At 47.3% G+C, this 25,258-nt stretch overlaps 1 protein-coding gene across 13 annotated transcripts in view; it reads right to left on the bottom strand.

The window, feature by feature from the left end:
* The window catches only part of KCNMA1 (potassium calcium-activated channel subfamily M alpha 1), a 916,342-nt gene that overhangs the window by 776,227 nt on the left and 114,857 nt on the right, over positions 1–25,258 (bottom strand). Inside the window, exon 2 of one of the 13 annotated variants that reach the window (XM_049856144.1) lies at positions 14,509–14,639. The exons of 11 other annotated variants lie outside the window; for them this stretch is intronic. In XM_049856144.1, the coding sequence (XP_049712101.1) occupies positions 14,509–14,571 (63 nt within the window). In that variant the 5' untranslated portion in view covers positions 14,572–14,639. Of the gene's footprint in view, positions 1–14,508; positions 14,640–25,258 lie in introns of those variants that run through there. One more of the 13 variants, XM_049856147.1, reaches the window with a different exon arrangement.

Here is a 25,258-nt window from a genome sequence, read left to right as displayed (position 1 = left end):
TCATGGTCTAGTCAAATTGATACACATATTTTGGGGGGACACAATTCAATCCATGAGAAAGGTTGTAATCTTTATGGAAGCGGACTGCCACATCCTGCTCCTATGGAGCGGATGGTGGCTTTGAACCACCAACTTTTCAGTTTGTAGCTGAGTGCTTAATCACTGTACCACCGGGGCTCCTGGCACATTTAAGGTGCCCCCAAAAATGAAAGTATTACTGTGAACTAATTTTTCTTTTATCTTTGTCATTTCACAGTGGTAATGTCTACATAATAAAAAAAACTTGCCATTTTAATCATTTTTAAGTGTACAAATCAGTGACATTAATTCCGTTGGCCATGTTGTGTAACTCTCACCACTACCCATTTCCAAAAGCTTTTCATCACTCCAGACAGACACTCAGGACCCCTTAAGCAATAACTCCCCATCCTCCCCTCCCCGCAACCCCGGTGACCACTGATCTACTTTTTTCTCAATGTATTTGCTTGTTCTAGATATTAGCATCGTATAATACCTGTCCTTTTGTGGCTGACTTCCTTCACTTGGTGTGATGTTTTCAAGGTGCATCCACGTTGAAGCACGTATCTGAACTTCCTTTCTCTTTATGCCTGAATCATGATCTATTTTTAATCATTATTATTATTATTGAGATGCCCCCTCTCCGATCAGCCCCTTGATGACCGAGTTGGACGAATGACACCCATCACACAGATTCCCAAACGCCCGAACCCAGTGTGGGCTGAGCACCCTGAGACCACCTCTTTTCTCTTGGTGGTGGTTTCTAGTCAGACAAGACCATCCCAGATCCTCACTCACTACATTGATTTCTTCTGGGGACCCTAAGAGGACTCAGGAGTTCCATATGTTCCCATAAGCCACCAGCAACTTGGGGTGTCACGGGCAAAGATTCTGCAGTTCCACAGGGGGGTTCTGCAACGTGCCCGAGACATGTTTTCCCCCTAGCTGACACGCTTTCCCTCATTTAACTTTTTAAAAAACACCCCCACAGCGTTTGGGGACTATGGCTTAAGGGGACTTCTAAGTCAATTGGCAAAATAAATTCTTTTAAGAAAACATTCTGCATCCCACTTTGAAGTGTGGCATCTGGGGTCTTAAATGCTAACAAGCGGCCATCTAAGATACATCAATTGGTCTCAACCCACCCAGATCAAAGGAGAATGAAGAACACCAAGGTCACATGATAACTATGAGCCCAAGAGACAGAAAGGGCCACCTGAACTAGAGACCTACATCATCCTGAGACCAGAAGAACTAGATGGTGCCCAGCCACAACCGATGACTGCCCTGACAGGGAGCACAACAGAGAACCCCTGAGGGAGAAGGAGAACAGTGGGATGTAGACCCCAAATTCTCATAAAAAGACTAGACTTAATGGTCTGACTGAGACTAGGAGAATCCCAGCGGTCATGGTCCCCAAACCTTCTGTTGGCCCAGGACAGAAACCATTCCCGAAGACAACTCATCAGACATGGAAGGGACTGGACAATTGGTTGGAGAGAGATGCTGATGGAGCTACTTGTATCAGGTGGACACTTGAGACTGTGTTGGCATCTCCTGTCTGGAAAGGGGATGGGAGGGTAGAGAGGGTTAGAAACTGGCAAAACAGTCATGAAAGGAGAGACTGGAAGGAGGGAGCAGGCTGACTCATTAGGGGGAGAGTAAATGGGAGTATGTAGTAAGGTGTATATAAGCTTATATGTGACAGACTGACTTGATTTGTAAACTTTCACTTAGCACAATAAAAATTATTAAAAAAAAAAAAAACACCCCCAAATGTTTTGCCTTTTCAACTCGCCTCTCCTCTCCCTCAACACCCTCCACCTTCTCCCAAGTCCTCCATAGTTTCAAAATTGAAGAACTTGGGGGAGTGCATTTAAAGATGCTCATTTAAACACATGCGTCAGAAAATGCCAGCTAGAACGGTTTTCCTAGCAACAGCCCCTCACCCACAGCGCACAGCGCACAGCACACAGCGCACAGCACACAGCCATCGCTGCCCAGGAGCGGGGCTCGGGGCCCGGAGCAAGCTGGCAGGGGAGGGAGGTACGTGGACAGCAGGGTTTGGGGGGCCTACAGGAGGGTCTGAGGCCAGCCTTTGACCTCGGAGGACCAGTCCCCAAGATTCCAAACTCCGCCAAGCTGCCATTTCCACAAGAAATGAGTCTCGGTGATGCCAACTGTTCAAGTAAACCCATTTTATCACACGTTGAACTCCCAGAGCTGCTAACACAGGGCTCTAAATTCTTTTAATAAACTCAAAGTTTTCCATTTGAATAAGCTTCGCACATTAAACAGCAGCACCTGCTATCAAAGCATGATAATTTGCCTGTGTTTTACATCATAGATGTCAGCACAGGTCCCATCCTGGAGCAGCTTCCTTTCTCCCAATTGCAATGTAAAACACCCCCTCCTCCTTGAAGTCCTCCCGAATTCTCCACCCCACTCACAGGTGGGAGTGACTTCTTCTCTGAACTCTCTCTCAGCCCTTCCCCAGTGTCTGTCTTACGTGGTAAGATCACGGTCAAGCTTGCACATGCCTTACCTCCCCTGCTAAACTTGACATCCTGGAGAACAGAAACCACATGTTACCCAACCTTGGGTCTTGCCCCACTGCACTCCCACCACATATAAACACATACACAGCCCCTACTGAAATGCCTGACACTTAGTAGGTACTTAATAGTCATGGACTGTGAAGGTAAATGACATTATAAATGCGAGAAGAGCTAACCAATTTGAAGGAACACTTTAAAAAAAAAAAAAAAGCAACACTGGTGTTGCAAATGATTACACATTTGCTGCTAACAGAAAGGCTGGAGGGTGGAGTCCACTCAGGGTGCCTCGGAAGAAAGGCCTGGTGATTTTCTGAAACATCAGTCATTGAAAACTCTACGGAGCACAGTTCTACTCTGACACACGTGGAGTTGCCATGAGTCGGAGTCAACTCAAGGGCACCTTGAAGGTTTGGGTTTTTTGATGTTAAATACTTTGACCCCAGTGGGTCCACTGGTCAATATGGCTTTTCAAATACTGAGTTTGTTTAAAACAGCAATATATGAATACTCACAAAAAAAAGATAAAGAGGGAAGCTAAAACAGAGGAAATACCAGCCAGGTAAGCCCCCATGTGGGAGGGAAATTCCAACACTTCAGTGGTGTGTAGGAGAGGATGACATCAGAGGGGAAGTGACTGGAGAAATGCGACCCAAAGAACACACAGGTGCCCTGACACCTTTCCTCTGGGTAAGGTTTAACTCCAAAAATAAAGATGTCCTGTTTCTGGATTTGGGTGTTGGGCATATGGGCATGTTTAGTTTAGAACACGTACTGACCTTATGAAATGTGCTCTTCACGGTATTATTTTATAATTCAAAGAGTAAAAAATAAAGATTAGGGCTTTCTGACCAGTGAAAGATACCGAAATGCAGAGGAGGGTAGCACACCCCTTTTTGGGACACGGACGCTCCGTGTTGGGGACCCTCCCACACTTGTCCTACACACCTCTTCGTTTGACTCCTTTTTGCTGTAATAAAACTATGATTATGGGATAGCTACATCTTCAGCAGACATCTTGCAGCCACGAGACAATAAGCCTGGAAATGAAAACCAACATTCAAACATGGTAAAACAGAAAAGAAGAAAGACTTTGGGTCCCTAATTGCATCTTTGAGCAAATAAACCAACACTACTAATAACAACCAAAAATGTTTTTAAATATAAATGATTAAACAATACTTCCCCCGTGGGAACATACCTTCAATTTCCCACTGGGAGTCAATGTAGGAATACGGTTTGTGTTAGAAAACTTGGCTCTACAGAGAACTGAGCTATTGCCACGTGTAAAATAAGTCTCCCCTGCAAACAAGCGGCAGCAGGAGTGTGTTAGATGTTGAGAGGGGACGTGGAATGCTTGAGTAATAAAACAGATGCAGAAAACTTTCCACCAGTATAGCGAGAGGGGAAGCTTGGATGAGGCTTGCGCCTCATCCCTCAGACCAGGCTTCAAGAATCCAAACGTTGAGAAAGCCAAGAATGTGCAAACCACCTCTGCTGTGCTCTTGAGAAGTAACAAGAAGTCTACTCCTTTCTCCTCTGGGAGCCTTCAGATGTTTACAAGTTTCTGACACTCGAAAGCAGACAGGAACCAGAACCTGGTTTTAGAAATCCTAGGTGTGGTGGTGCATTCGTAGTGTTCTGAGTTTCAAATTATTTACAGCCTTGGAGACTTGGCCCTAGAGAAGAAAATGAAAATACTGCCCACGCTGATACACCGGAGGATTGTATTGTTGCTTTCTGTAGGATTGTGTGTAGGGACTCAGGGACCTGGGTTTAGTGATACATACACAAGCTACACCCCCACCCCAACATTTTCTGCCAATGGCATCAGGTCATAATGAACCAAAGCTACCTCGACAGTGAAGAGCAGGGCTGAGGAGTGACCTGAGGTTGTGCAGGAGGGAAGAGGAGGGCGCAATGTGAGCCAACCGACTTCCTAGACACTGGGTCAACGGCAGTCATCAATTATCTGCACGGACAGGAGCTGTAGACTCCCTCGGCCCCAGCAGGCTGAGCCGCCATCTTTGCCTGACTCCCTAATCGAATGAATACCCAACCATCAAGGTTCCAGTCCCCAAATCAGGCCTTCAGGAAGGTGGACGCTTTAACATTATTCTTTGGATAATCTTGTCTACAGAATAGCTATAGTGGCTTAATTTTGTGACTAACTTGTACGTGTAAAAATAAGACGAAATCACCCTTGTGCAATTTCATTGCCGCAATTTGACATGCATTTTTGGCATGCCTGTAGTGTTCCAGACATTGTTTTCAGTCCTTGGAATCAGGCAATGAGAATATCAAAATGAAAACTCTCTCCTGAAGAGAAGACATACCCATCCTTCGAATGCCCTCATGGGTCTCAACTTGTTCCCTCATGGTTTCTGGGCTTCTCTCAGAGGATTCCCTCAACTTCACTTTTCCTCACAGCACCCAGAGAGTACAGGGTTAGAGACTCAGTGATCGATCAATAAATGCTTATTAAAGGAAAATGGCAGGCCCTGCAAGTAGTTTCTAGAAGCCCTGCCAACATTCCTCCACTCTGGGTACTGGTATTGCCCCCCAAGCTGTGTGACATCAGCCAGAATACCCCAACCACCTGCTCGCCCCACACAGCTGGAGCCTGAGGTTCCAGTGTGGGCTCAGTTTCATCATCTGTGAAATGAAAGGGTTGAAGTACATTGTCTCTAATTTCCCTTCCACGCTCTAGCTTTCTGTGATGCCACTGTGCATTCCAGTTTGAGAGCTGCCTTTTGCTCTTCATGGATGCAAGTGAAAGACATCACCCCCCTCCTCTTTCCAAGCCTGGCCCCATTTTGTTCGGATGCCTTGTGCCTAAGGTAAGCTGACCCCACTCCCACACCAGCTGGTGGGTCTTGTCTGGTCTGCATCAATCAGGACATTCCTATTCCACGTGCCACTGACTGAGTTAGGGACAAGCAAGTGACCTACTTCTGGTCAGTGAGACAAATGGAGAACTGCTGAGGACCTCCAGAAAAGCTTTCCTCTTCTTTTAAAGCCCTCACCAGAAGAGATGGTCCTCGCCCTGCCTCTGGATATTTCCATATCTGGATGTGATGCCCAGAACTGCCGCAGCCACCTTGCAGCCATGAGAGGAAGCAGTCTTAGGATGAAGCTGTCACTAAGGAGAGGAGAGAAAGAAGGAGCCAGGGCAATGGGTATGGGGACTGTTTAAGCCAATTTGAGACAGTATTTTCTGTTACTTGGAGCCAAACACATCCTAGCTGATACAGTGCACCACCAATTTAAAAAGAACTAAAGTATTTTGAAACATTCAACACTAACACTATACAGTACCCAGGGGAATCCTCCTTTTATGTCTAGGATAATACTCTCAGACACGATCTGGATGAAGGTTAGCCTTTCAAAGAAATTCCTGGCATCCCTTCTGTTTCTTTCTTATAAGCCAATAGCATCCAGATATTTACAGTTTTCAGATGCTTGGTTTCTAGAGAAGCACGAGTGGCTGGAACATTCTAACAAGAAACAGCACTGACTTGTTCTTCTCCATGGAGACAATGGGCAGAGTCGTGAACCCAATGACAATAACTAAGAGTCAAAATTGGCACCCTGAAGGAAGAATTCCACGTTGTGTTGGTGGTTCTGCGCTTCCAAAGTGCTAGTCATTTTGTTTACCTGTGAACGAGTCCCGGATTTCTCAATTTGCATCCTAGCTGAGATATATTTCAGCAGACTATCGGGAGATGTAGGTTTCTCTCTCCCCCTCTCGCCAAGGTAACAAAAGAAACAGTAATTCAGTCGATCAGCATTAAACGGTCCCATCATGTGCAATAAAAAACACCTTCCTTTTACTACATGGCCATTTCCTTTTTAAATCCTTCAGGGGCATTGTGCGCAAATATAGCAAGCAGCATTAGGGGGAAATAATGTTGGCACATACTTCTGGGCACACGTCATGTCCCTTTAAGACAAGGCCCACTGTTCAGTTCCATTCTAGGCTGCAGCTAGGGTTTCAAGCCTGAGGTCCTGTTACCACTCATGCAGTATGAATATGGCCCTGGCACACTCCCAAATTTGCATTGTGAACCATCATCTGGGCCAGCTCCCACAGGACAAACAGGTTCAGGGCTCCCTCTTCACTTCCCCAGAGGCCCTTCCTCCTTCTCCTCCTCCGTGGCCAGGCTACCCCTTCCTCAGGATCCCCCACCTTCAGTCTCAGCCAGGGAAACAGGCAGAGACTCTTCACCAACCAACCAACACCCCAGTGTGGTGCGTCCTCTGTGGGTGCAGCTAACACAGTAGATGAAGCTCACTGTCCTGTTGGGGGGGTCCCAAGATGGAGTGAGCGAAGACGTCACCCTAAGACACTAGAGTTGGAACCCAACTCAGGCCCCTGAGGCTTGGCTCATCTCTGCAGCAGGCCTGGAAATGCCATGAAAAATCCCTGAGTGGTGGTCTCATGGCCTCCCACGAGAGCTGGTGAAGGGGGTCTTTCTCTCTCGTTGCTGAGATGACAAGGTCTTTCTATGGTACTATTTCTAGGAGGTCCATGAATCGTCAAATGATTAATGAGCTTGGCTGCCGACTGAAAGGTTAGAGGTTCGAGTCCACCCAGAAGCTCCACAAAAGAAAGGCCTCACGATCTACTTCTCAAAAATCAGCCACTGAAAACTTCATGAAGCAGAGTTCTACTCTGATACGCACAGGGTCGCCATGAGTCGGAACCGACTTGACGGCAACTGGTACCGGAAAATTCTCGAGAGAGCCCATCAGCTATTTTCATTTATCAAAAGAAAGGCAGAAGAGGGAGCAGAGGGGAGAGGAGGAGAGAGGAAGGCATGGAGAGAAGAGGCAAGGTGAAAAAAGAACGCAAGTGTAGGGGTACAGCCAGGGAGCAGATACACCACAAACCCAGGGCTCCACAGTGCACACACAGCCTTCCCACTGCAAGTCAGGGGTCTCCCAGGCTCAGCCCATGATGATGTCTATGAACAGGCCTGTCTCTGGGGCTCCACGGCGTGTAGAGAGCACAGCACGCTCTGGGGCAGTCTGCCTGGGTTGAAATCACAGATCCACTGTTCACAAGCTGGGTGACCTTGGGCATAATGTTTGGCCACTCCATGTCTCAGTCTCCTCATCTGATAAATGGGACAATAGTATGAACCTCCTGGGGTTGTTTATGAGGATGCAAAACAGTAACTAGGACAGGATGAGTGTTCAGTCAATGCCTCAGAGCTTGCCCCTAACAGATCAAGTGGGAAGGGTGAGGATTCTCAGCAGAGGGTGGAACCTGAAATGTACCCTCAAGAATCCAGCAATTTCTTCAATAAGTTAAACAGTTACCATATGATTCGTGCTTCTAGGTATATACCTAAAAGAACTGAAAGCAGGTATACAAACAAAAACTTATACACAAGTGTTCATTCCAGCTTTACCCACAATAGCGAAATGGTGGAAACAATCCAAGTGCCCAACAACTGATGACTGGGTAAACAAACTGTGGTACATACATACAATGGAATACTATGCAACAATAAAGAACAATGATGAGTCCTAGAAACAGAATATGAATGAATCTGGAGGACATTATGCTGAGTGAAATAAGTCAATCACAAAAGGCCAAATATTGCATGATACCACATTTACAAAAAGTCAGTAATAGGGATATGCGCAGAAAGCAATGTTCTTTGATGTTTACCAAGGATTGGGGGGTGGGGAGGGATCACCTACTAGGCAGCAAACACAAGTTACATCTGGCAATGGGAAAGGCAATACACAACATGGGGGAAGTCAGCGCAACTTGACCAAGATAAATGAAGACACTGAGAGGTACACAAGAATAAAGGGCAACTACGGTCAACGTAATAACACACACAATTTTGCAACAAGAGTAATAACAAGCAAAAAACATGTGAATGGTTATATAAGTAGATACATATGCTTACATAGGTGTGCGAAGGTGTATGGGAGTACATGCACGTGCGTATATAGATATATTTGTGGGCAGAAACCCTGGCGGTGTAATGGTTAAGTGCTCCGGCTGCTATCCAAGAGGTCGGCAGTTCTAATCCACCAGGCACTCCTTCGAAACTCTACGGGGCAGTTCTACTCAATGGTAACGGGTTTTTTTTTTAAATATATATACATATTTGTATATGTCTGTATATATTCATATATACAATAAAGCACATAAGGGACACAGTTACGGATACTTTCTATATATATCCAAACACCTCATGGGATTGATATGCTGGGTTTGAAGGCTCAGGGCCACAGTATCGTGGGACAATTAGGTCAATTGGCATAACTTACCTCACAAAGATAATGTTCTCCATCCTAGTTTGGCGAGTAGCGTCTGGGGCCCTAAAAGCTTGCAAGTGGTCATCTAAGATACAACTATTGTTCTCTTCCCATCTGCAGAAAGGAGAGTGAAAGAAGCCAAAGACTCAAGGAAGAAATTAGTCCACAGGACTAATGGCCCACATCAGCCACAACCTCTCCTAGCCTAAGACCAGAACTAGATGGTGCCCAGCTACCACTACTGACTATTCTGACCAGGGACACAATAGAAGGTCCCTGTTACAGTCGGGGGGAGGCGGGGGGGACCTTGAACAAGACTCAAATTCATGAAATAGACCAGACTTACAGAACTGATAGAGACCAGAGGAACCCCCGAGACTATCATCCTAAGATACCCTTTTAACCTAGAACTAAAGTCACTTCCTGAGGTCACCTTTTAGCCAAATAATAGATTGGTCTATAAAATAACAGTAACACCTATGAAGAATGTGTTCCTTTAAACAATCAACTGAATGTAACCAGAAGGTCAACATTTTACCCAAAAGCAAAGCCGAAAAGGCAAGGAAAGGCAGGGAAACTGGATGGATGGAAATGGGGCAGGCGGGGTAGAAATGATGAGAGCGCTGACATGCTGTGGGGACTGTAACCAATGTCACAGAACAACCTGTGTAGGAATTGTTGAATGGGATCTAACTTGCTGTGTAAACTTTCACCTAAAACACAATAAAATATTCAAAAAAAAAAAAAGAACAAGCAAATCTATAGAGAGAAAGCAGATTAGTGGTTACCTGTGGCTGGGGGGAGGGGAGCATGGGGAATGACTTCCTAAAGGACACAGGGTTTCCTGGGCTGGGGAACTGTGAGGTCCTGACCCCAGGGCGAAGCACACAGTCTCACTCTTAGATTCTATCTCAGCTACATTTATTGAGGGAACCAAACAGTAGGCATTTCCCACCGCTTACCTCATTCAAACCTACAAACATTAAATCCATCTTACAGAGGAAGAAACTCAGGTCCTGGGAGGTCAGCAATGTACCCAGGTTACACAGCTAATATGCAACACAGCAGACATGTGAATCCAAAACTCATGATTTTCAAATTCATTCGCTCTGCTGGTAGCAAAGTGTCGAAACAGTCAGCCTCCATCCTCTCACCAACATGAGATGTCCGGAGAATAGATCCTCAAAATATTGGACAACACACGTCTGAATCCAGGTGAGTTCTAAAAACTCACCTCACACAATGCAGTTATTGACCATGATGGGAAGCAGGATAGAAAGAAGAAAGAGCCTGAGGTAAAGATACCTTAAGATTCGTCCCAGCTATTTCACTATTTTTGTATGTCTCAGAGTTTTACAGCTCTCTGAATCTTTTTTTTCTTTTCCATCTGTAAAATAATTTTTTAAAAAGTCATCCAACTCTAACATTAAATGAAGTGGATTCTCTTCAAGGTCTCTTCTAGCTCTAGGGCTCTAAAGCTGTAATGGTGAACACCTGCCCTCGAAGGATCTAGAGAAACAGCCATCTTGTCTGCAGTAGGAAACCCTGGTGGCGCAGTGGTTAAGTGCTACAGCTGTTAACCAAAAGGTCGGCAGTTCGAATCTACCAGGCGCTCCTTGGAAACTCTATAGGGCAGTTCTACTCTGTCCTATAGGGTCACTATGAGTTGGAATCCACTCATTGGCAACAGGTTTCTGTCTATAATCACTTAGCAAACCTCATGGCTGGGAGAGGGCAGCCGCACCTCTCAGGCTGATGCAATGTGCAGAGCTGATGAGCGACAGCAACTTCTTTCCCTGAGCTTCCTAGACGGGAGGCCTACAGCTTCCCAGCGACAGCAGAGGACAAGGCAGGAGAGGCACATGGATTCTGCTCGTACCATGTATTCCATATGGGACGTAGCTCAGGAGTGTCCCAAACTCTGCCACTCTTTCCCACCTTCCTGATTTTTACCACGTCTGCATGTTGCATGTTATTTTTTAACACAACTTTAAATTATCTCACGTTTTTTAATTAGCATTGTCCTGAGCAATAATATCTGTGAAATCATGAGCTCTGATGTGCTACTTCTATTTTTTCACAAGCACATTAAAATACACAACTATAATAAGAAATGCGTCTGCATTCTACCTAAAAGCATCTTGTGTACCACCGGTGCCACGATGCTGCAAGACACAGCGTTAGCCCATTTGGTCCTCACCAGCAAATCTCTCAGGCCAATGCTGTTACCATTTTAGAAAAGGTAAACTGAGGCACTAGGTAGTGCAAATGGTTAACGTGCTTCAGCCGCTAACTGAAAGGTTGGAGGTCCATCCAGAGGCACCTCAGAAGAAAGGACTGGCAACCTACTTCTGAAAAATCAGCCATTGTAAATTCTATGGAGCAGAACTCCACACTGACACACACGGGGTCGCCGTGAGTCAGAGTCGACTCAAGAGCAAGTTGGGACATGCCCGAGGATGCTCACTGCTAAAGTGAGGTGCAGGGAGGTTGGTGTTCAAGGTGTCACAGCCAAAAGGAGTACCACTTCTGGGCTTCCAACTCAGGCGTGCCTGACTCCAAATCCCAAGTCTCTGCCACCGTAGCTTGTCATCATCTAGCTTGTCTGCAGACTACAGGGGAGAATAAAAATCAAGATTGTTAAGTAATGCTGGCGACCTTTATCACCTATTCTACTTAATCCAGGCCTAAGAACTTGACAGCAAGATTTTCCATGATAATCTGAAATGAGAGTAAGTCACCTCTGCATAAACAAAGCTGACAGCACGCAGAAGGAAAGCACTGCATGAGACCAGGAATGGGCAGCTCGGTGAGCCGGCGCCCCCTCACCACACGCCGCCAAGGTCACGGTTTACTCCCCACCCTGGCAATGCTGGGTTCAGGCTGTCCCACTGGCCCTACCAGCCCTCCTGAAAACACACAGCTTTAGTCACAAGGAACTCTGGCTGTGCATGTGTGTGACTCAGCTCACATCCATTAGGACTCCTGGGAAACAACGCGGGAGCATGTGGGGTCAGCGGTGTCACTGTGAACACACGACTGCCCAGGCCTTCACACACAGTCACCAAAGAGAAGGCTGCTGTCCTAGCCTGGGAAATGTGAGAACAGGAAGGGCCGCTGCTCAATGTCATCTAATCCCACCCCTAAGACAGCGAGGGAAAACTAGAGCCAGGAAAGAGGCAGCGAGGGACTTGCCCAAGGTCATGCAGCTGTGTAAGGTCAGGGCTGGAAGGAAGCATCTCCTGTCCCAGGAAGAGTTCCTGGAATGGCAGGGCTTCAGGCAGAGTCAGCAAGCACAGGTGAGCTAGTTCTCTCTGCCCACATGGCACAGAGAAAATTGTCAATTACAGGACCAGCCCCTAAATTCAGGAATCAATAGCTTAAGTGGAGAGTCCAGTTACCCATATGAATTCAAGAGCAACAACAACAAAAAATGAAGATGCAAACTACCTAGCTCGTTACCCCACTGAAATGTTTGCCAGTAACAAGTCAATACCCATCGGAAATAATCTCCTACAAAAAGCAGGAACCGCAGGGAAATGCACTTAACCGGTGCTCGGAGAGAGAAGAGGCTTGCCACGCATCTCCGGCGAAGAGAAACCCCCACTCGTCAGGCAGTACCGCAGCTGCAGGAGGATCCCCACGCACGCGTGTGAACATGTCCCGTAAAACACCCACTGCCATCAAGCCGATTCCAACTCATAGCGGCCCTGAAGGACACAGCAGAACTGCCCCGAGAGGGCTTCCAAAGAGCACCTGGTGGATATGAACTGCTGACATTTTGGTTAGCAGCTGTAGCTCTTAACGACTGCGCCACCATATGACCCCAAATGTCTCTGTGCGAAAGGGGCAGGGTAGTAGGCTCTATGGCAGAGGATGAGGGCCTGGCCAGCAAATGAAAAGAGAGAAACGCCTGAGGCAAAGGAGGTCCTCGCTGGGTGGGAAGGAGTTGTGTTGTTGGGTGCCATCAAGTCAATTCCAACTCACAACAACCCCCGTGACAGAGCAGTACTGTCCCATAGGGTTTTCTCAGCTGTCATCTTTACAGCAGCAGATTGCCAGGTCTTTCTCCCACAGAGCCACTGGGTAGGTTCGAGCCATCGACCTTTTGGTTAGCAACCAAGCACCTAACCGTTGCGCCACCAGGGTTTCTCTTGGGTCAGTTTATTTCTTCCCAAATTCTCTTACTCATATAAGCTGGGAAAACACCTTCCTCCAAGTTTCACCTCCCAGGAACCACCAATGGCCAAACCCCACTGAAATGAGAAAAGACTAAAGCATCCCACCTAACCGAATATCAGAACAGGGTTAGGATTTCCACGGTTCGCACCGCTGGTGGTGGAGGCGATACCAGTCGCCATCCAGTCAGTTCCGACTCCTGGCAACCCCGTGTGCTTCCGCGTAGACTCGTGCTGCGCAGGGTTTTCAAGGCTGTGGCTTTTTGGAGGCAGATCACTAGGACTTTGTTCTGAAGCACCTCCGGACGGGTATGAACCAACGATCTTTTGGTTAACAGCCACGTGCTTCACCATTTGTATCATCCACAGACTCCTGGTGGAGGTGATGGGAGTAGTTAAATGATTTACAGCAGGCTTTTACAGTCTCTTCATTTTAAAGAAAACACAAATAAGACTTAAAAGAGTAAATGACTTTTTGAAAGTAAGCCAGCCAGTCAATAAATGGCAGAGCTAAATGAGAGTCCAGGTGGAAACATCCAGATGTTTTGCCGAAACTTCACCCCTGGCACTGTGAGACTGACATCCAAGCCGAGGGCACCTCCGTGATCCTGAAAAATGTTCCCCAGACTCTGCAGTGCCCCTCTGTGGGGGTTCTCTTGGCAGCCTGAAATCCCCGTATTCCTTGGCACTTCTCCCAACAGCAATTAATTAATCGTGTAACTCTGCTGAAGACTTTCTTCCCTGCGGGAACATAAGCTCTATTATTACGCCCAGGACCATGTATGTGCTTAAAAATATTTGTAGAATGAACGCACGTGTGTTTCTGATGGGTGACCATTCATGCATCCAACGAACACAGCTGACCATCCACACCGGGTACCTTCTTCACGCCAGGAAACCGCTAGTATTGCTGACGTGTCCATGAGGTCCCAGCAACGTTGCGCCAGGCACATGGGGGTGAACGTTCCACAAGACACAACCCTGACCCCTGAGGAGCGCAGTCTCCTGGGAGGACAAGTCAACCTATGTAAGAAGCTGCGTGACATAGCCGGGGGAGACAGAGGCAAGAGCACTGGGGAAGCGGGAGCTTCCGGTCAGGTTCCATCCCATTCAGTGGTTCACATGGCTTTGGAAAAATCACTTAACTTCTCGGGAATTTGGCTGCTTCATGTGCAAAAAAAGAGGAGAAAAGGCCTCCCAGGAGGGGAACAGCCAAGGCTGGGGGCAGGAATCCTAGGGATCGTAACCTCCTTGCATGCAGGGGTCAGTTTCTCTTGCCATATCCTACCTGCCACTGAACTCCGTGCTAGGCTTTCTCCTCCCCCATCACCTCACCACCCCACTGCAAGATCTGCAGAGCCCGACCCAGGGAGGGGTTGATCCTCCAGCCACGGACCTTCAACTGCCCCTCTGATGAGGGCCCACTAGGGTTTCCTTGACAGGGGGCATTGGTGGATCAGTGATAGAGTTCTCACCTTCGTGAGGGAGACTTGGCTTCCATTCCCAGCCACTGCATCTCCCGCACAACCACCGCCCATCTTGGTGGAAGGTTGTGTGTTGCTCTGACGCCGAACAGGTTTCAGCAGAGCTTCCAGGCTGAGGTGGACTAGGAAAAAAGGCCTGGTGTTCTCCTTCTGAAAATCACCCAGTGAAAACCCTTTGGACCACACAGTCTAATCCCCAGGACTGGGCAGCAGAGCCCCATTCGGTTGTGCATGGGGCTGGGGGGAGGCCACCACAAGTCAGGGGCCGACTCAAGTGCAGCTAAGAACAACAAAAACTCTGAAAGAGGAGGACAGACTGTCCCTGCCGAGGCTTTGCTTGTAGGAGAGACTCGCCAGTTGCTCACTGACAACTCAGGGCCGAAATGTCAGGAGGAAGAAATGCAAGGGGATTAGAAACATGTGCCTGCTCCTTCCTACCCAGTGGCTACCTACAGGGATTTTACAAACACAAACCTCTGAAATACATCCATTTGCCTTAGCTCACACCCAAATACCCCACTCTCATCTTCAGGAGCAAGAGCCCTTCTCACTGTGGCTCCACCTGCCTCGAGGCTGGCCCACTCTGCTGCCCACCACTGGCCTCTGGGTCCGCAGCCCCTCCCAAGGGCACAACTGAGCCAGCGGCTATGTAACCCCAGGCCCGGCCCCACTAGGGAGTTACCAGGCCTTTCCCCAGCCTCTCCTGGCATGGTAAACACTTGGCCCCACGTCTCCTGGAAATCTAAAGATATCATCACTAAGAAAACTTGTAGCTCAAAAATGTTTGCTGTCTGTATATGGATTTTTGTGTGAGAGACTGACTTGATTTGTAAACTTTCACTTGAAGCACAAAAAAAAATTATATAAAAAAAAAAATGTTGTCATTCTATTTACAATGGCCAAAAAATATAAACAGACAATACCCCACACTAGAGAAAGACTAAGGAATGACAGTACAGCCATATCGAATAGTATGCAGTCATAAAAAAATGTTTCCACACATTTATTTATACCAGCACACGAAATGTTTGTTAGAGTAATTGAAAAAAAGGGTAACATACAAAATTGGATAAAAGGGACAATCACAGCTGAGAAATTTGAAATGTTAAAAAATCTATGCAAAGTAAGCAAGCTTTTATGATAATAAAGAAAGGTAATCAATTGGTGTCTCTGGGTAGAGAGACTAGAGACAATGTTTTGCCACCATCCACTTTTATGTATATTTATCATAGCAAAACAAATAAGCTTTGGCTTTGAAAACGAGATGAGCTGGCACCAGGTCACTATGAGTCGGAACCAACTCAATGTTGTACACCAGGTCACTATGAGTCGGAACCAACTCAATGACACCTAACGACAACAAGCTTTGAAAAACATCTCACTTCTCACGGAGGCAGCCTAATATACGCAGAAAGATCAGGGATCTTGGCATCAAAAGATGTGGGTTGGAGGCCCAGGTCTGCCGTTACTAAAGGCATGTGACCTCGGGAAGTTAAAAGTCCTTTGTCTCTACTTCTTGCCTATAACCTACGGGGCTGCTACAAGGGTTGTGGGAATCACCAAAGTGACGGTCTTTACATGAAGGTGTTGTATGAAGGTGAAGCATGAAATTATGATGATTCTTTGAGATCTACACACACGTTCAGGGCCAGTGAGGGTTCAGTGTAGACGTCTCTCCTTTCATGTGGGAGACCAGATTTGATTCCTGAGCAATACAGCTTTCAGAGGAGCTTCTAGACTAAGATGGAGTAGGAAGAAAAGCCTGGTGATCTACTTCCCAAAAATCAGCTAATGAAAACTCCATGGTTCACAGGGATCCCAACCTGTTGTGCACGGGGTCACCATGCGTCAGGGACTGAATCAATGGCAGCCAACAAAACGCCACACCCATACACACTCAGATGTCAAGAACATATCAATTTACTGAGCAGATCTTGATTCCAGAAGGCAGAGCTAACATCCCAGAAAACTCTTACGGAGGCTCAAAAGTCCACATGCCCATCATGAGTCCTGTCCATCTACCCAGCCCCTCTCAGAATGTATCGGGTTGTCCCAAGGACCTTCTTTACACCCACCTTTAGAAACACATAGAAGAAGAAGTATTAACTGAAGCATGTTTGAAAAAAATTATACAAGAAAAGGAAGACACAGTGGCAGGTGTACTTTGGGTAACTACTCTTTGTCTAGACGTAATGGTTTAGAATTTTCCCTGGAGCAAGGGCACCTCACCTGGCATCCAGGAGAGGGACAAAGCACATCCTTTGTTAAAATCGCCAAGTGCTCTCAACCTGCAGTGGTCTTTTCCTCCCAGTGTGATTCAGGATGCACTGAAGACAGCCACAGAGACTCAGAGAGGATCCTAAGACAAGAGCCTCCCCTCTCTCTCCAGAAGGATGCCACCTCGAAAGCCAAGATCCCTTCTCTCCCTCCCCCATCTGGCTTGTAAAAGCAGGAAGTGGTTCAGGCCAAGGCTGGGGGAGTGACCCCACAGGCACCAGCTTGCCCTGCCCACAGGTACTGGTAAGTGACCTAGGGAGTTACCCCGCCTCCCTGAGCTTCAATTTCCTCACTGGTAATAGTAATATCAATATTTATTAGCTCTTAGAATGTGTTAGATACAAAACTCAGGGCTTTACATCTATAAAAAAAATTAATTCCTCACAAAGGCCTGTCGTTATCATAGCAGTAATACTAGTATGATCACCTCCATTTTAGAGATGAGGAAATGGAGGCACAGAGAGGCAAGTTCAAGGTCGTAGGCCACAGGGTGGGACTGAAATCAGGCCGCCTGACTCCCACGCTCGCACCGGTTACACTTAATACCTCTGTTGTTGTTGTTGTTGTTGTTGTTGCTAGGCGCCGAGTCGGTTCTGACTCATAGCGACCCTATGTACAACAGAACGAAACACTGCCCGGTCCTGTGCCATCCTTACAATCCTTGTTACACTTGAGTCCACTGAATACTTCTGTTAGTGGAAGTAAAATGCCCATTTCACTGGACTGTCATTGAATTTCAAAGCCGACTACCTAAAACACCATAGTAGGTCCTCAATAAATAGTACTGCTGTTACTGCTGCTGTGTGCTGTCTGGTCACCTCCAACTCATTGTGACCCTCTAGGACAGTACAGAACTGCCCCTTAGGACTTCCTAGGCTGTAAGCTTTTGTGTGTGTGTGCTTTAAGTCAAAGTTTCTAAACCAACTCAGCTCTTATATAAAAATTTATATATGCCTTGCTATGTACTCCTAGTTGCTCTCCCCCTAGTGAGACAGCACACTCCTCCTCCCCACTCTGTATTCACCTTGTCCATTTAGCCAGCTTCTGTCTCCCTCTGCCTTATCTCCCCTCCAGACAGGAGCTGCCCACGTAGTCTCTTGTGTCCACCTGAGCCAAGAAGCTCACTCCTCACCAGTATCATTTTCTATCTTATAGTCCAGTCCAATCCCTATCTGAAGAGCTGGCTTTGGGAACGGTTCCAGTCTTGGGCTAACAGAAGGTCTGGGGACATGACCTCCAGGGTCCTTTTAGTCTCAGTGTGATCTTTTTACGATAATTTGGGGTCTGCATCCCACTGCTTTCCTGCTCCATCAGGGGGAGGCTGTAACGTGTATGGCAGTACACTGCCAGGTGTCTTAGTCATCTAGTGCTGCCATAACAGAAACTCCACAAGTGGATGGCTTTAACAAAGAAGAATTTATTTTCCTACAGTCTAGTAGGTTACAAGTCCAAATTCAGGGTGTCGGCTCCAAGGGAAGGCCCTTGTCTTCAATCCTTCCATGGTTAAGGAGCTTCTCAGGTGCAGGGACCCCGGGGCCCAAAGGACACTTTCTGCTCCTGGTGCTGCTTTCTTGGTGGTATGAGGTCCCCAACTTTCTGCTTGCTTTCCTTTCCTTTTATCTCTTGAGAGATGAAAAGGTGGTGCAGGCCACACCCCTTTACCTTGGATCAGGGAGGGGACCTGAGTAATCCTTGTAACCACAGTCAGAGATTATTATTTATAACACACAGGAAAATCACAAAATGGAAGACAACTACACACGGCCTAACCAAGTTGATACACAGATTTTTGGGGGGACATAATTCAATCCATGATGCCAGGTCTTTTCTCATGAGGAGCCACTAGTCAGTTCAACTGCTGACCTTTCGGTTAGCAGCTGAGCGCTTAACCATTGTGCCACCAGGGCCCCTTCAATACATAGTAGTTGGTATTATTATTAGTATCCTCCCCAGCAGAGCCAAAGTCTGCACCTTTCTCTCAACAGCCATCTTGGCAATGCTTCCTGTCGTACTCAGGAGGGACACACGATTGAACATAAACAAAGACTGAGGGAGAAAACCTCAAAGTTTACTCCATAGGGTGTGAGGTCTTCAGGGACAGATGCTGTGTCTTACTCATTTTTGAGTAATCTGCAGGGCGCTCGACTGCTAACCGATATGTCGGCAGTTCTAACCCACCAGCCGTGGGAGAAAGATACGGCAGTCTGCCTCTGTGAAGATTACAGTCTCGGAAATCCTATGGGGCAGGTCCATTCTGTCCTATAAGGTCTCTATGAGTCAGAATCAGCTTGACTGCAATGGGCTTGGGTCTGGTTTAGTCATACTGTGATGGTTTCTGTGTTACTCTGATGCTGGAAGGAGCCCTTGTGGTGCAGTGGTTAAGTGCTCATCTGCTAACTGAAAGGTCAATGGACGATTCAAATCCATCATTCACTCTGCGGGAGAAAGATGCAGCAGTCTGCTTCTGTGAAGATTTATAGCCTTGGAAACCCTATGCGGCAGTTCTACTCTGTCCTATAGGGTCGCTACGAGTCGGGATTAGCTCAAAGAGAGTAGGTTTGTTTGGTTTTGGTTTTACAATGCTAGTATTTCAAATACCGGCAGGATCACTCAGGTTTCAGCAAAGCTTCCAAACTAAGACACACTAGGAAGAAAGGCCTGGCAATTTACTTCTGAAAATTAGCTAATGAAAGCCCTATGCATCACAAAAGAATACTGTCCAATAGAGTACGGGAAGATATGCCCCCTAGGTTGGAAAAACAAAAACAAAACAAAACCCGTTGCCACCTAGTCGACTCCAACTCATAGCGACCCTATGGGACAGAGTAGAACTGCCCCATAGGGTTTCTAAGGAGTGCCTGGTGGATTCAAGCTGCCGACCTTTTGGTTAGCAGCTGAGCTCTTAACCACTGCAGCACCAGGATGTCCTCTAGGCTGGAAGGCACTCAAAATACACAGTGGCCACAACAATGGACTCAAACATATCAACGATTATGAAGACAGTACAGTCCTAGGCAGTGTTTTGTTATGTTGTACATGGGGTCACCATGAGTAGAAGTTGACTTGACGGCAGAGCTTTGAACTGGTTCAGTCATGGCTGACAAAGCGAAACCAGAATGTTTACAATTTGGGTGATCCGGAACAATAACCGGAACAGGAAAAGTTACAGGTTGAAGTCCTGGAATGTGAGACTTGGAAGAGGGGTAGGGCAGTCAGCTCTTTCAGGAGCCTGATTGTTGGCAGGACCGTGGAGAGCAAAACATATTCAAAGCAGCAAGGTCGACCACCCTCTCTGAGCATGGCACCACTATTTCTCACTCTTCAAAATCCTCCGGGCAAGAGATGACGGGGCTATGCAATACACACGCTGCCTTTGTTTTCGAAGAGGGATATTAGGTTTCTAGCAGGGCTTCAACCCATGCTTTTTCCCATTGCAGTTATCATTACAGTTCACCCAAATTTTAAAAATTTGAGCCTATTCCAGTTTTGCCTCCTTGGCCATGACTGAACAGGGAAGAACTGATTCAAAGCCCTGTTCAACAGCAGCTAAAAACAATATAGTGTCTGGCCCAGAGCAGATAATCAAAGCAAGTTGATTGACTCTTATTTGTTTCCTTCAAAGGTGCAGTCTCTTTTTATATTCATCTCTGTTTTCCAGAAACAGCCCTAAACATTAAGTATTGTGGATTCTAAAATCTCCAGATACACAGAACCCCCGAGTTGGAAAGAACCAGGTCAGCGAATCCCACAGCTCACCAGATCTCTGAACCCTGACTGAAACCAAGCTGCTCTTGTCCTCCATTATCTTCCCCCTTGACCTTTAATTTCAATGACAAGAAATGCCTTCCATCTGACACAGCCTGTGCCACACCTCAGCAGATGACCAGTCACTCAGCAGGACAGCGCTGGGGCTGCAGTACACAGCCTTGCTGTGGGAGAATGCTCTTCCTCACCATCTCCCCTCGGCCTGCCCTCTCCAAGTCAGGGACAAATGCCAGGGACAGGCCCTGAGAAGGGGTCGCCCACAGCCCAAGACATGAGCCTTCTTAAGAAAGTGTCTCCCATACTGAGATCCTCCATGACTGCAAAAAATAATAAAACCACACAGAATTCTCTCTCTTCTGATTTAAAAAAACAAACAACAACAACAAAAAAAAATCTGGGTGCCGTCGACTCGATTCCGACTCAGCAACCCTATTGGGCAGGGTAGAGCTGCCCCACAGGGCTTCTGAGGAGTGGCCGGCGGGTTTGAACTGCCGACCTTTTGGTTAGCAGCCGAGCTGTTAACCACTGCCTCACCAGACCTTCAGAATTTACTCAGTGATACCTAAAATCTCTCACTCTCTCGCACCCTGTCTCCCCTTCCCTCTTTCTTCTTCTCATCTGCCTTTAAAAGAAGAAATAAATTTAAAAAAAAAACAAAAACAAAACCTACCTAGCACTGAGAAACCTAGGAACAATCTCTTATTAAGAACATAAAGGCTTCCGAGAAGCCATCAGAATCTCGGTGACAACGCTGGCCCGACTGTCACCCAAATCATCACAATGGGCCATTCAGACCGTAAAGGCGGCTTCTCCTCCGTGGGCCGGCACGTTCTTTGTGGCTGTCCCTCACTCTCATTTTCTGGCAGGGCTCAGCGGGAATGGAACGGACTCCTGTGCCTGCTACCGTGATGGACGAGCAGGCTGCTGCTGAGCGGGGCCTCTGGGAAGGCCCTGGACACCCACCCACCTACCACACACACACAGTACTCTACACACATTCTACACCCTACACACACCCTCAGTCACACGCGTTCACACAGACTCTACACATACAAACCCACAGAGTCACACTATACCTACTGTACACACCACCTGCACACTCACCCCTACACACACTTACAGTCTATACCACACACACGCGTAGCCACATATATTTGCCATACTCTACACACACACACTACACATTTTATACCCTACACGCACATTCTACACCCTGCACACACATTCACACATACTCCGCACACATTCTACACCCTACACACAACACATGCACTCAATTTATACCACACACACAATCACAGTCACGCACACAATCACACACATTCACACACTCTGCACACACACACACGCACACGTACTGCACACACATTCTACACCCTATACACAACACACGCACTCAGAATTTATACTACATACACACAATCAGTCACACACACACAGTCACACACATTCACACATACTCTGCACACACACACATGCACACTTACTCCACACACATTCTACACCCTACACACAACACACACAATCACAGTCACACACACACAGTCACACACATTCACACATACTCTGAACACATGCACACTAACACACTACACACATTCTATACCCTACACACAACACACGCACTCAGAATTTATACCGCATACATACAATCACAGTCTCACGCACACACACTCGACTCTCACCCTCGGACACCAGTACCCAGGCACCTCCACTATGGGCCTGTGGGCCAGGTTTCCCTGACTAGCTCTTTGGCCACTGAAGCCATCCTGTGTCCCTTTTGCTCTGGTCTCAGGGCCCCTGGGTCTCCCCACAACCCCAAAACTGAAGGGTTCAGCCCGCCCAAAAGGAGGCCTCTAGGAGCCTGATCCAGCACCACAAAAAGCATCTAGTCCGATTGGCCCAGGTCTGTGCAGAGCTGGATGCTGAGATCTGATAGGAGGGGAGAATGCAGGGAACTGGTTAGCACAGTCCCTGGCACTGGAGTCCACGCTTCATACAAGGTACCTGCAAGGCTGGCAGCTCTGTGGGCAGGCCCTCCTCCAGCCGAGCAGCAGCCTGTCTCCCTCAAGCTGTCGCTCATGATCCTGCACCCACCCGTGGGCTTAACGGATTCTAATCAGGCCAGTCAGGAGTACCCCTGTAAGGAGGCTGGTTACTGAGACTACACCGGCCACAAAGCAGTCTCCCTCTCCCACCCCCTGTTAAGAAGCCCATGTCCCCTAACAGCCTTCGTCTCTTTAAGAGTCTGCATGGCCATGCTCCCCTTCGCCCTGCCCAGCTTCCCCAGCGAGGGCTGGCGTTCTTATTCTGCATCTAACAGTACTCGTCCAAGATCACACAGTTCTGGAGATGGAATTAAAGCCTAGGTCTCATCTCCTGAATCCTAATCCACAAACATATCTGCGATTCTAATTTTATGGGTAAGGGACTGGACACACAGGCCTAGGACCGCCCAGATAACAGACTGCAGAGATGAGGAGATGCCTGGGGACAGGAACTGTATCCTCTTGAAGGACAGATCTGGAAGACACCTTTAAGGAAGGGATTCAGCTCTGGCAGGGCCCTTGGTCCCCTAATGTCCAGGCTCACCATACCCATAGATTAGGTAGATCGATTAGTTACACCAATTAGTTAGACCAATTAGATAGGCCGATTAGACAGACTGATTTGATAGACCAATTAGATAGACAGACAGATGCATCAAGTCGACTCTGATTCATGGTGACCTTACGTAAAAAGAACAAAATGTTGCCTGGTCCTGCACCATCCTCACAACTGCCAGTACACTCAAGTCCATCATTGCAACTGCTGTGCCAATCCACCTCACCAAGGGTCCCCCTTGCCCTCATTGGCCCTCTATTTCACCAACATGATGTCCTCCTCTAGTTATTGATCCATTCTGATGATGTGCCCAAAGTAAGCGAGCTACACAATGTTCTGTTGTGATCCATAGGGTTTTCCATGACAAGTTTTCAGGCGTAGATCTCCAGGCCTTTCTTCCTAGTCTCTTTTAGTCTGGAAGTCCACTGAAATCTGTCCACTATCGGTAACCCTGCTGGTATCTGAAATACTGGTAGCATAACTCCCAATATCACAGCAACACACAAGCCACCACAGTCCAACAAAGTGACAGATGGGTGGTAGACGCTACTACTAGCCCAGCTATTTCCAGGGTCTGGGAGAGGCACTTGGGAGCCATGAATTAAATTCTTAGTCATCCTTCTCTATGCTGTGCTCAGTCCGTGGGCACCAAGCATGGGTATCGCCCCATCCCCACAGAAAAACTGCACCCACCCACCTCCAGAGTGCTGTGGCCGCCAAGGGAAAGCCAGGAGAAGCTCGCTGTCAACCCAGTCCTGCTTAGTAATCTGCCCTTTGTGCTACCGGGGGAGCAGTGGAAATGCAGCCGCAGTACCTGATGGCACATCTAAAAACAGCCAGCCGAGGGGGCCCAGACTCCCACCTGTCCTCTCCCACCCGCCACTCCTGGAAAGCGGCGTGGAGCCGCTATTTCTTTTCTCTCCCGCCCCAAGGAGATCAATATGTTGTGCAAAAACGGCCCCATCCAACACAGGCCTACTTTACACCCACCCCCATCTGCACCGTCCCTCTGGGTGCTCCGCTCATTCACCAATAGCTCCTCCCAGGATCAACACGATTGATTTCACAGCCCTGGGTTGTCTCCTCCCCACCTGTGTCCCAGACAGGTGGAGCTGTGCAGGTCACAAAAGCTCTAGGTCAGGGGCCAGAGTCAGGGGGACGCAAGCCAAGAACTTGCTTTCAGAGGAGCAAGGCAAGGTAAGGAGTTCAGCTTGGTCTCTACATAACAGCTACCATTTACTGGGCACCTACTACGTGCTAGGCCCTGGGTAGCGCAAACGATTAACATGCTTGGCTGCTAACCACGAAGTTAAAGGTTTGAATCCGCAGGTGCCTCAGAAGAAAAGCCTGGCAATCTATATCTGAAAAATCAGCCACTGAAAACCCTATACAGCACAGTTGTACTCTAACACAAACGGGGTCGCCATGAGATGGAGCCAACGACTCTTGTGCGTGCTAAGAGCTCTGCAAGATTTAGCTCACTGAATCCTCAAAGCAACACTTTACAAATGAGAAAACGTGTGTGAAAGGATGTTGTGATGAGCCCAGGGGAAAAATTCACCCAGACGTGGTACTGTCTCTCCTAACAGCCCTTCTCCGGGAAAAAACTGGCACTATTCAGACTAGAATTTCTTCTAGATAATCTTCCTATGTTCAGCTTCTCGATAATATACTCATGAACAAAAATGATGCTTAGCAGCTCTTTGGGTAAAACAGTAATGATATTCCTATTAATTATAACATTGGCAGTAACGCTGTTCTTTGTTGCTAGGTGCTGTCGTGGCGATTTTGACTCGTAATGACCCCCTCTGACCAAGCAGAACTACCCCACAGGGTTTTCTAAGCTGTAATCTTTACGGGAGCAGATCACCAGGTCTTCCTCCCATGGAGCTGCTGGGCGGGTTTGAACCATCAAACTTGCAGTTAGCAGCCTAGCGTTTTACCAGTGCATGGCAATAATAAGAGTAGGCATTGGTAACTAGAATTTATTATGCATTTTAATGAATTCCAGGCACTGTGCTAGACATTTAGCATGTATTATTTTAGTAATAATATTGTATCGGTTTCAAAATTCCTTACAAAATTTATGGTTAAG

The sequence above is a fragment of the Elephas maximus genome, chromosome 16 (assembly GCF_024166365.1).
Source record: "Elephas maximus indicus isolate mEleMax1 chromosome 16, mEleMax1 primary haplotype, whole genome shotgun sequence".
NCBI lineage: Eukaryota > Metazoa > Chordata > Mammalia > Proboscidea > Elephantidae > Elephas > Elephas maximus.
This window is presented reverse-complemented; position numbering and strand designations above follow the sequence as displayed.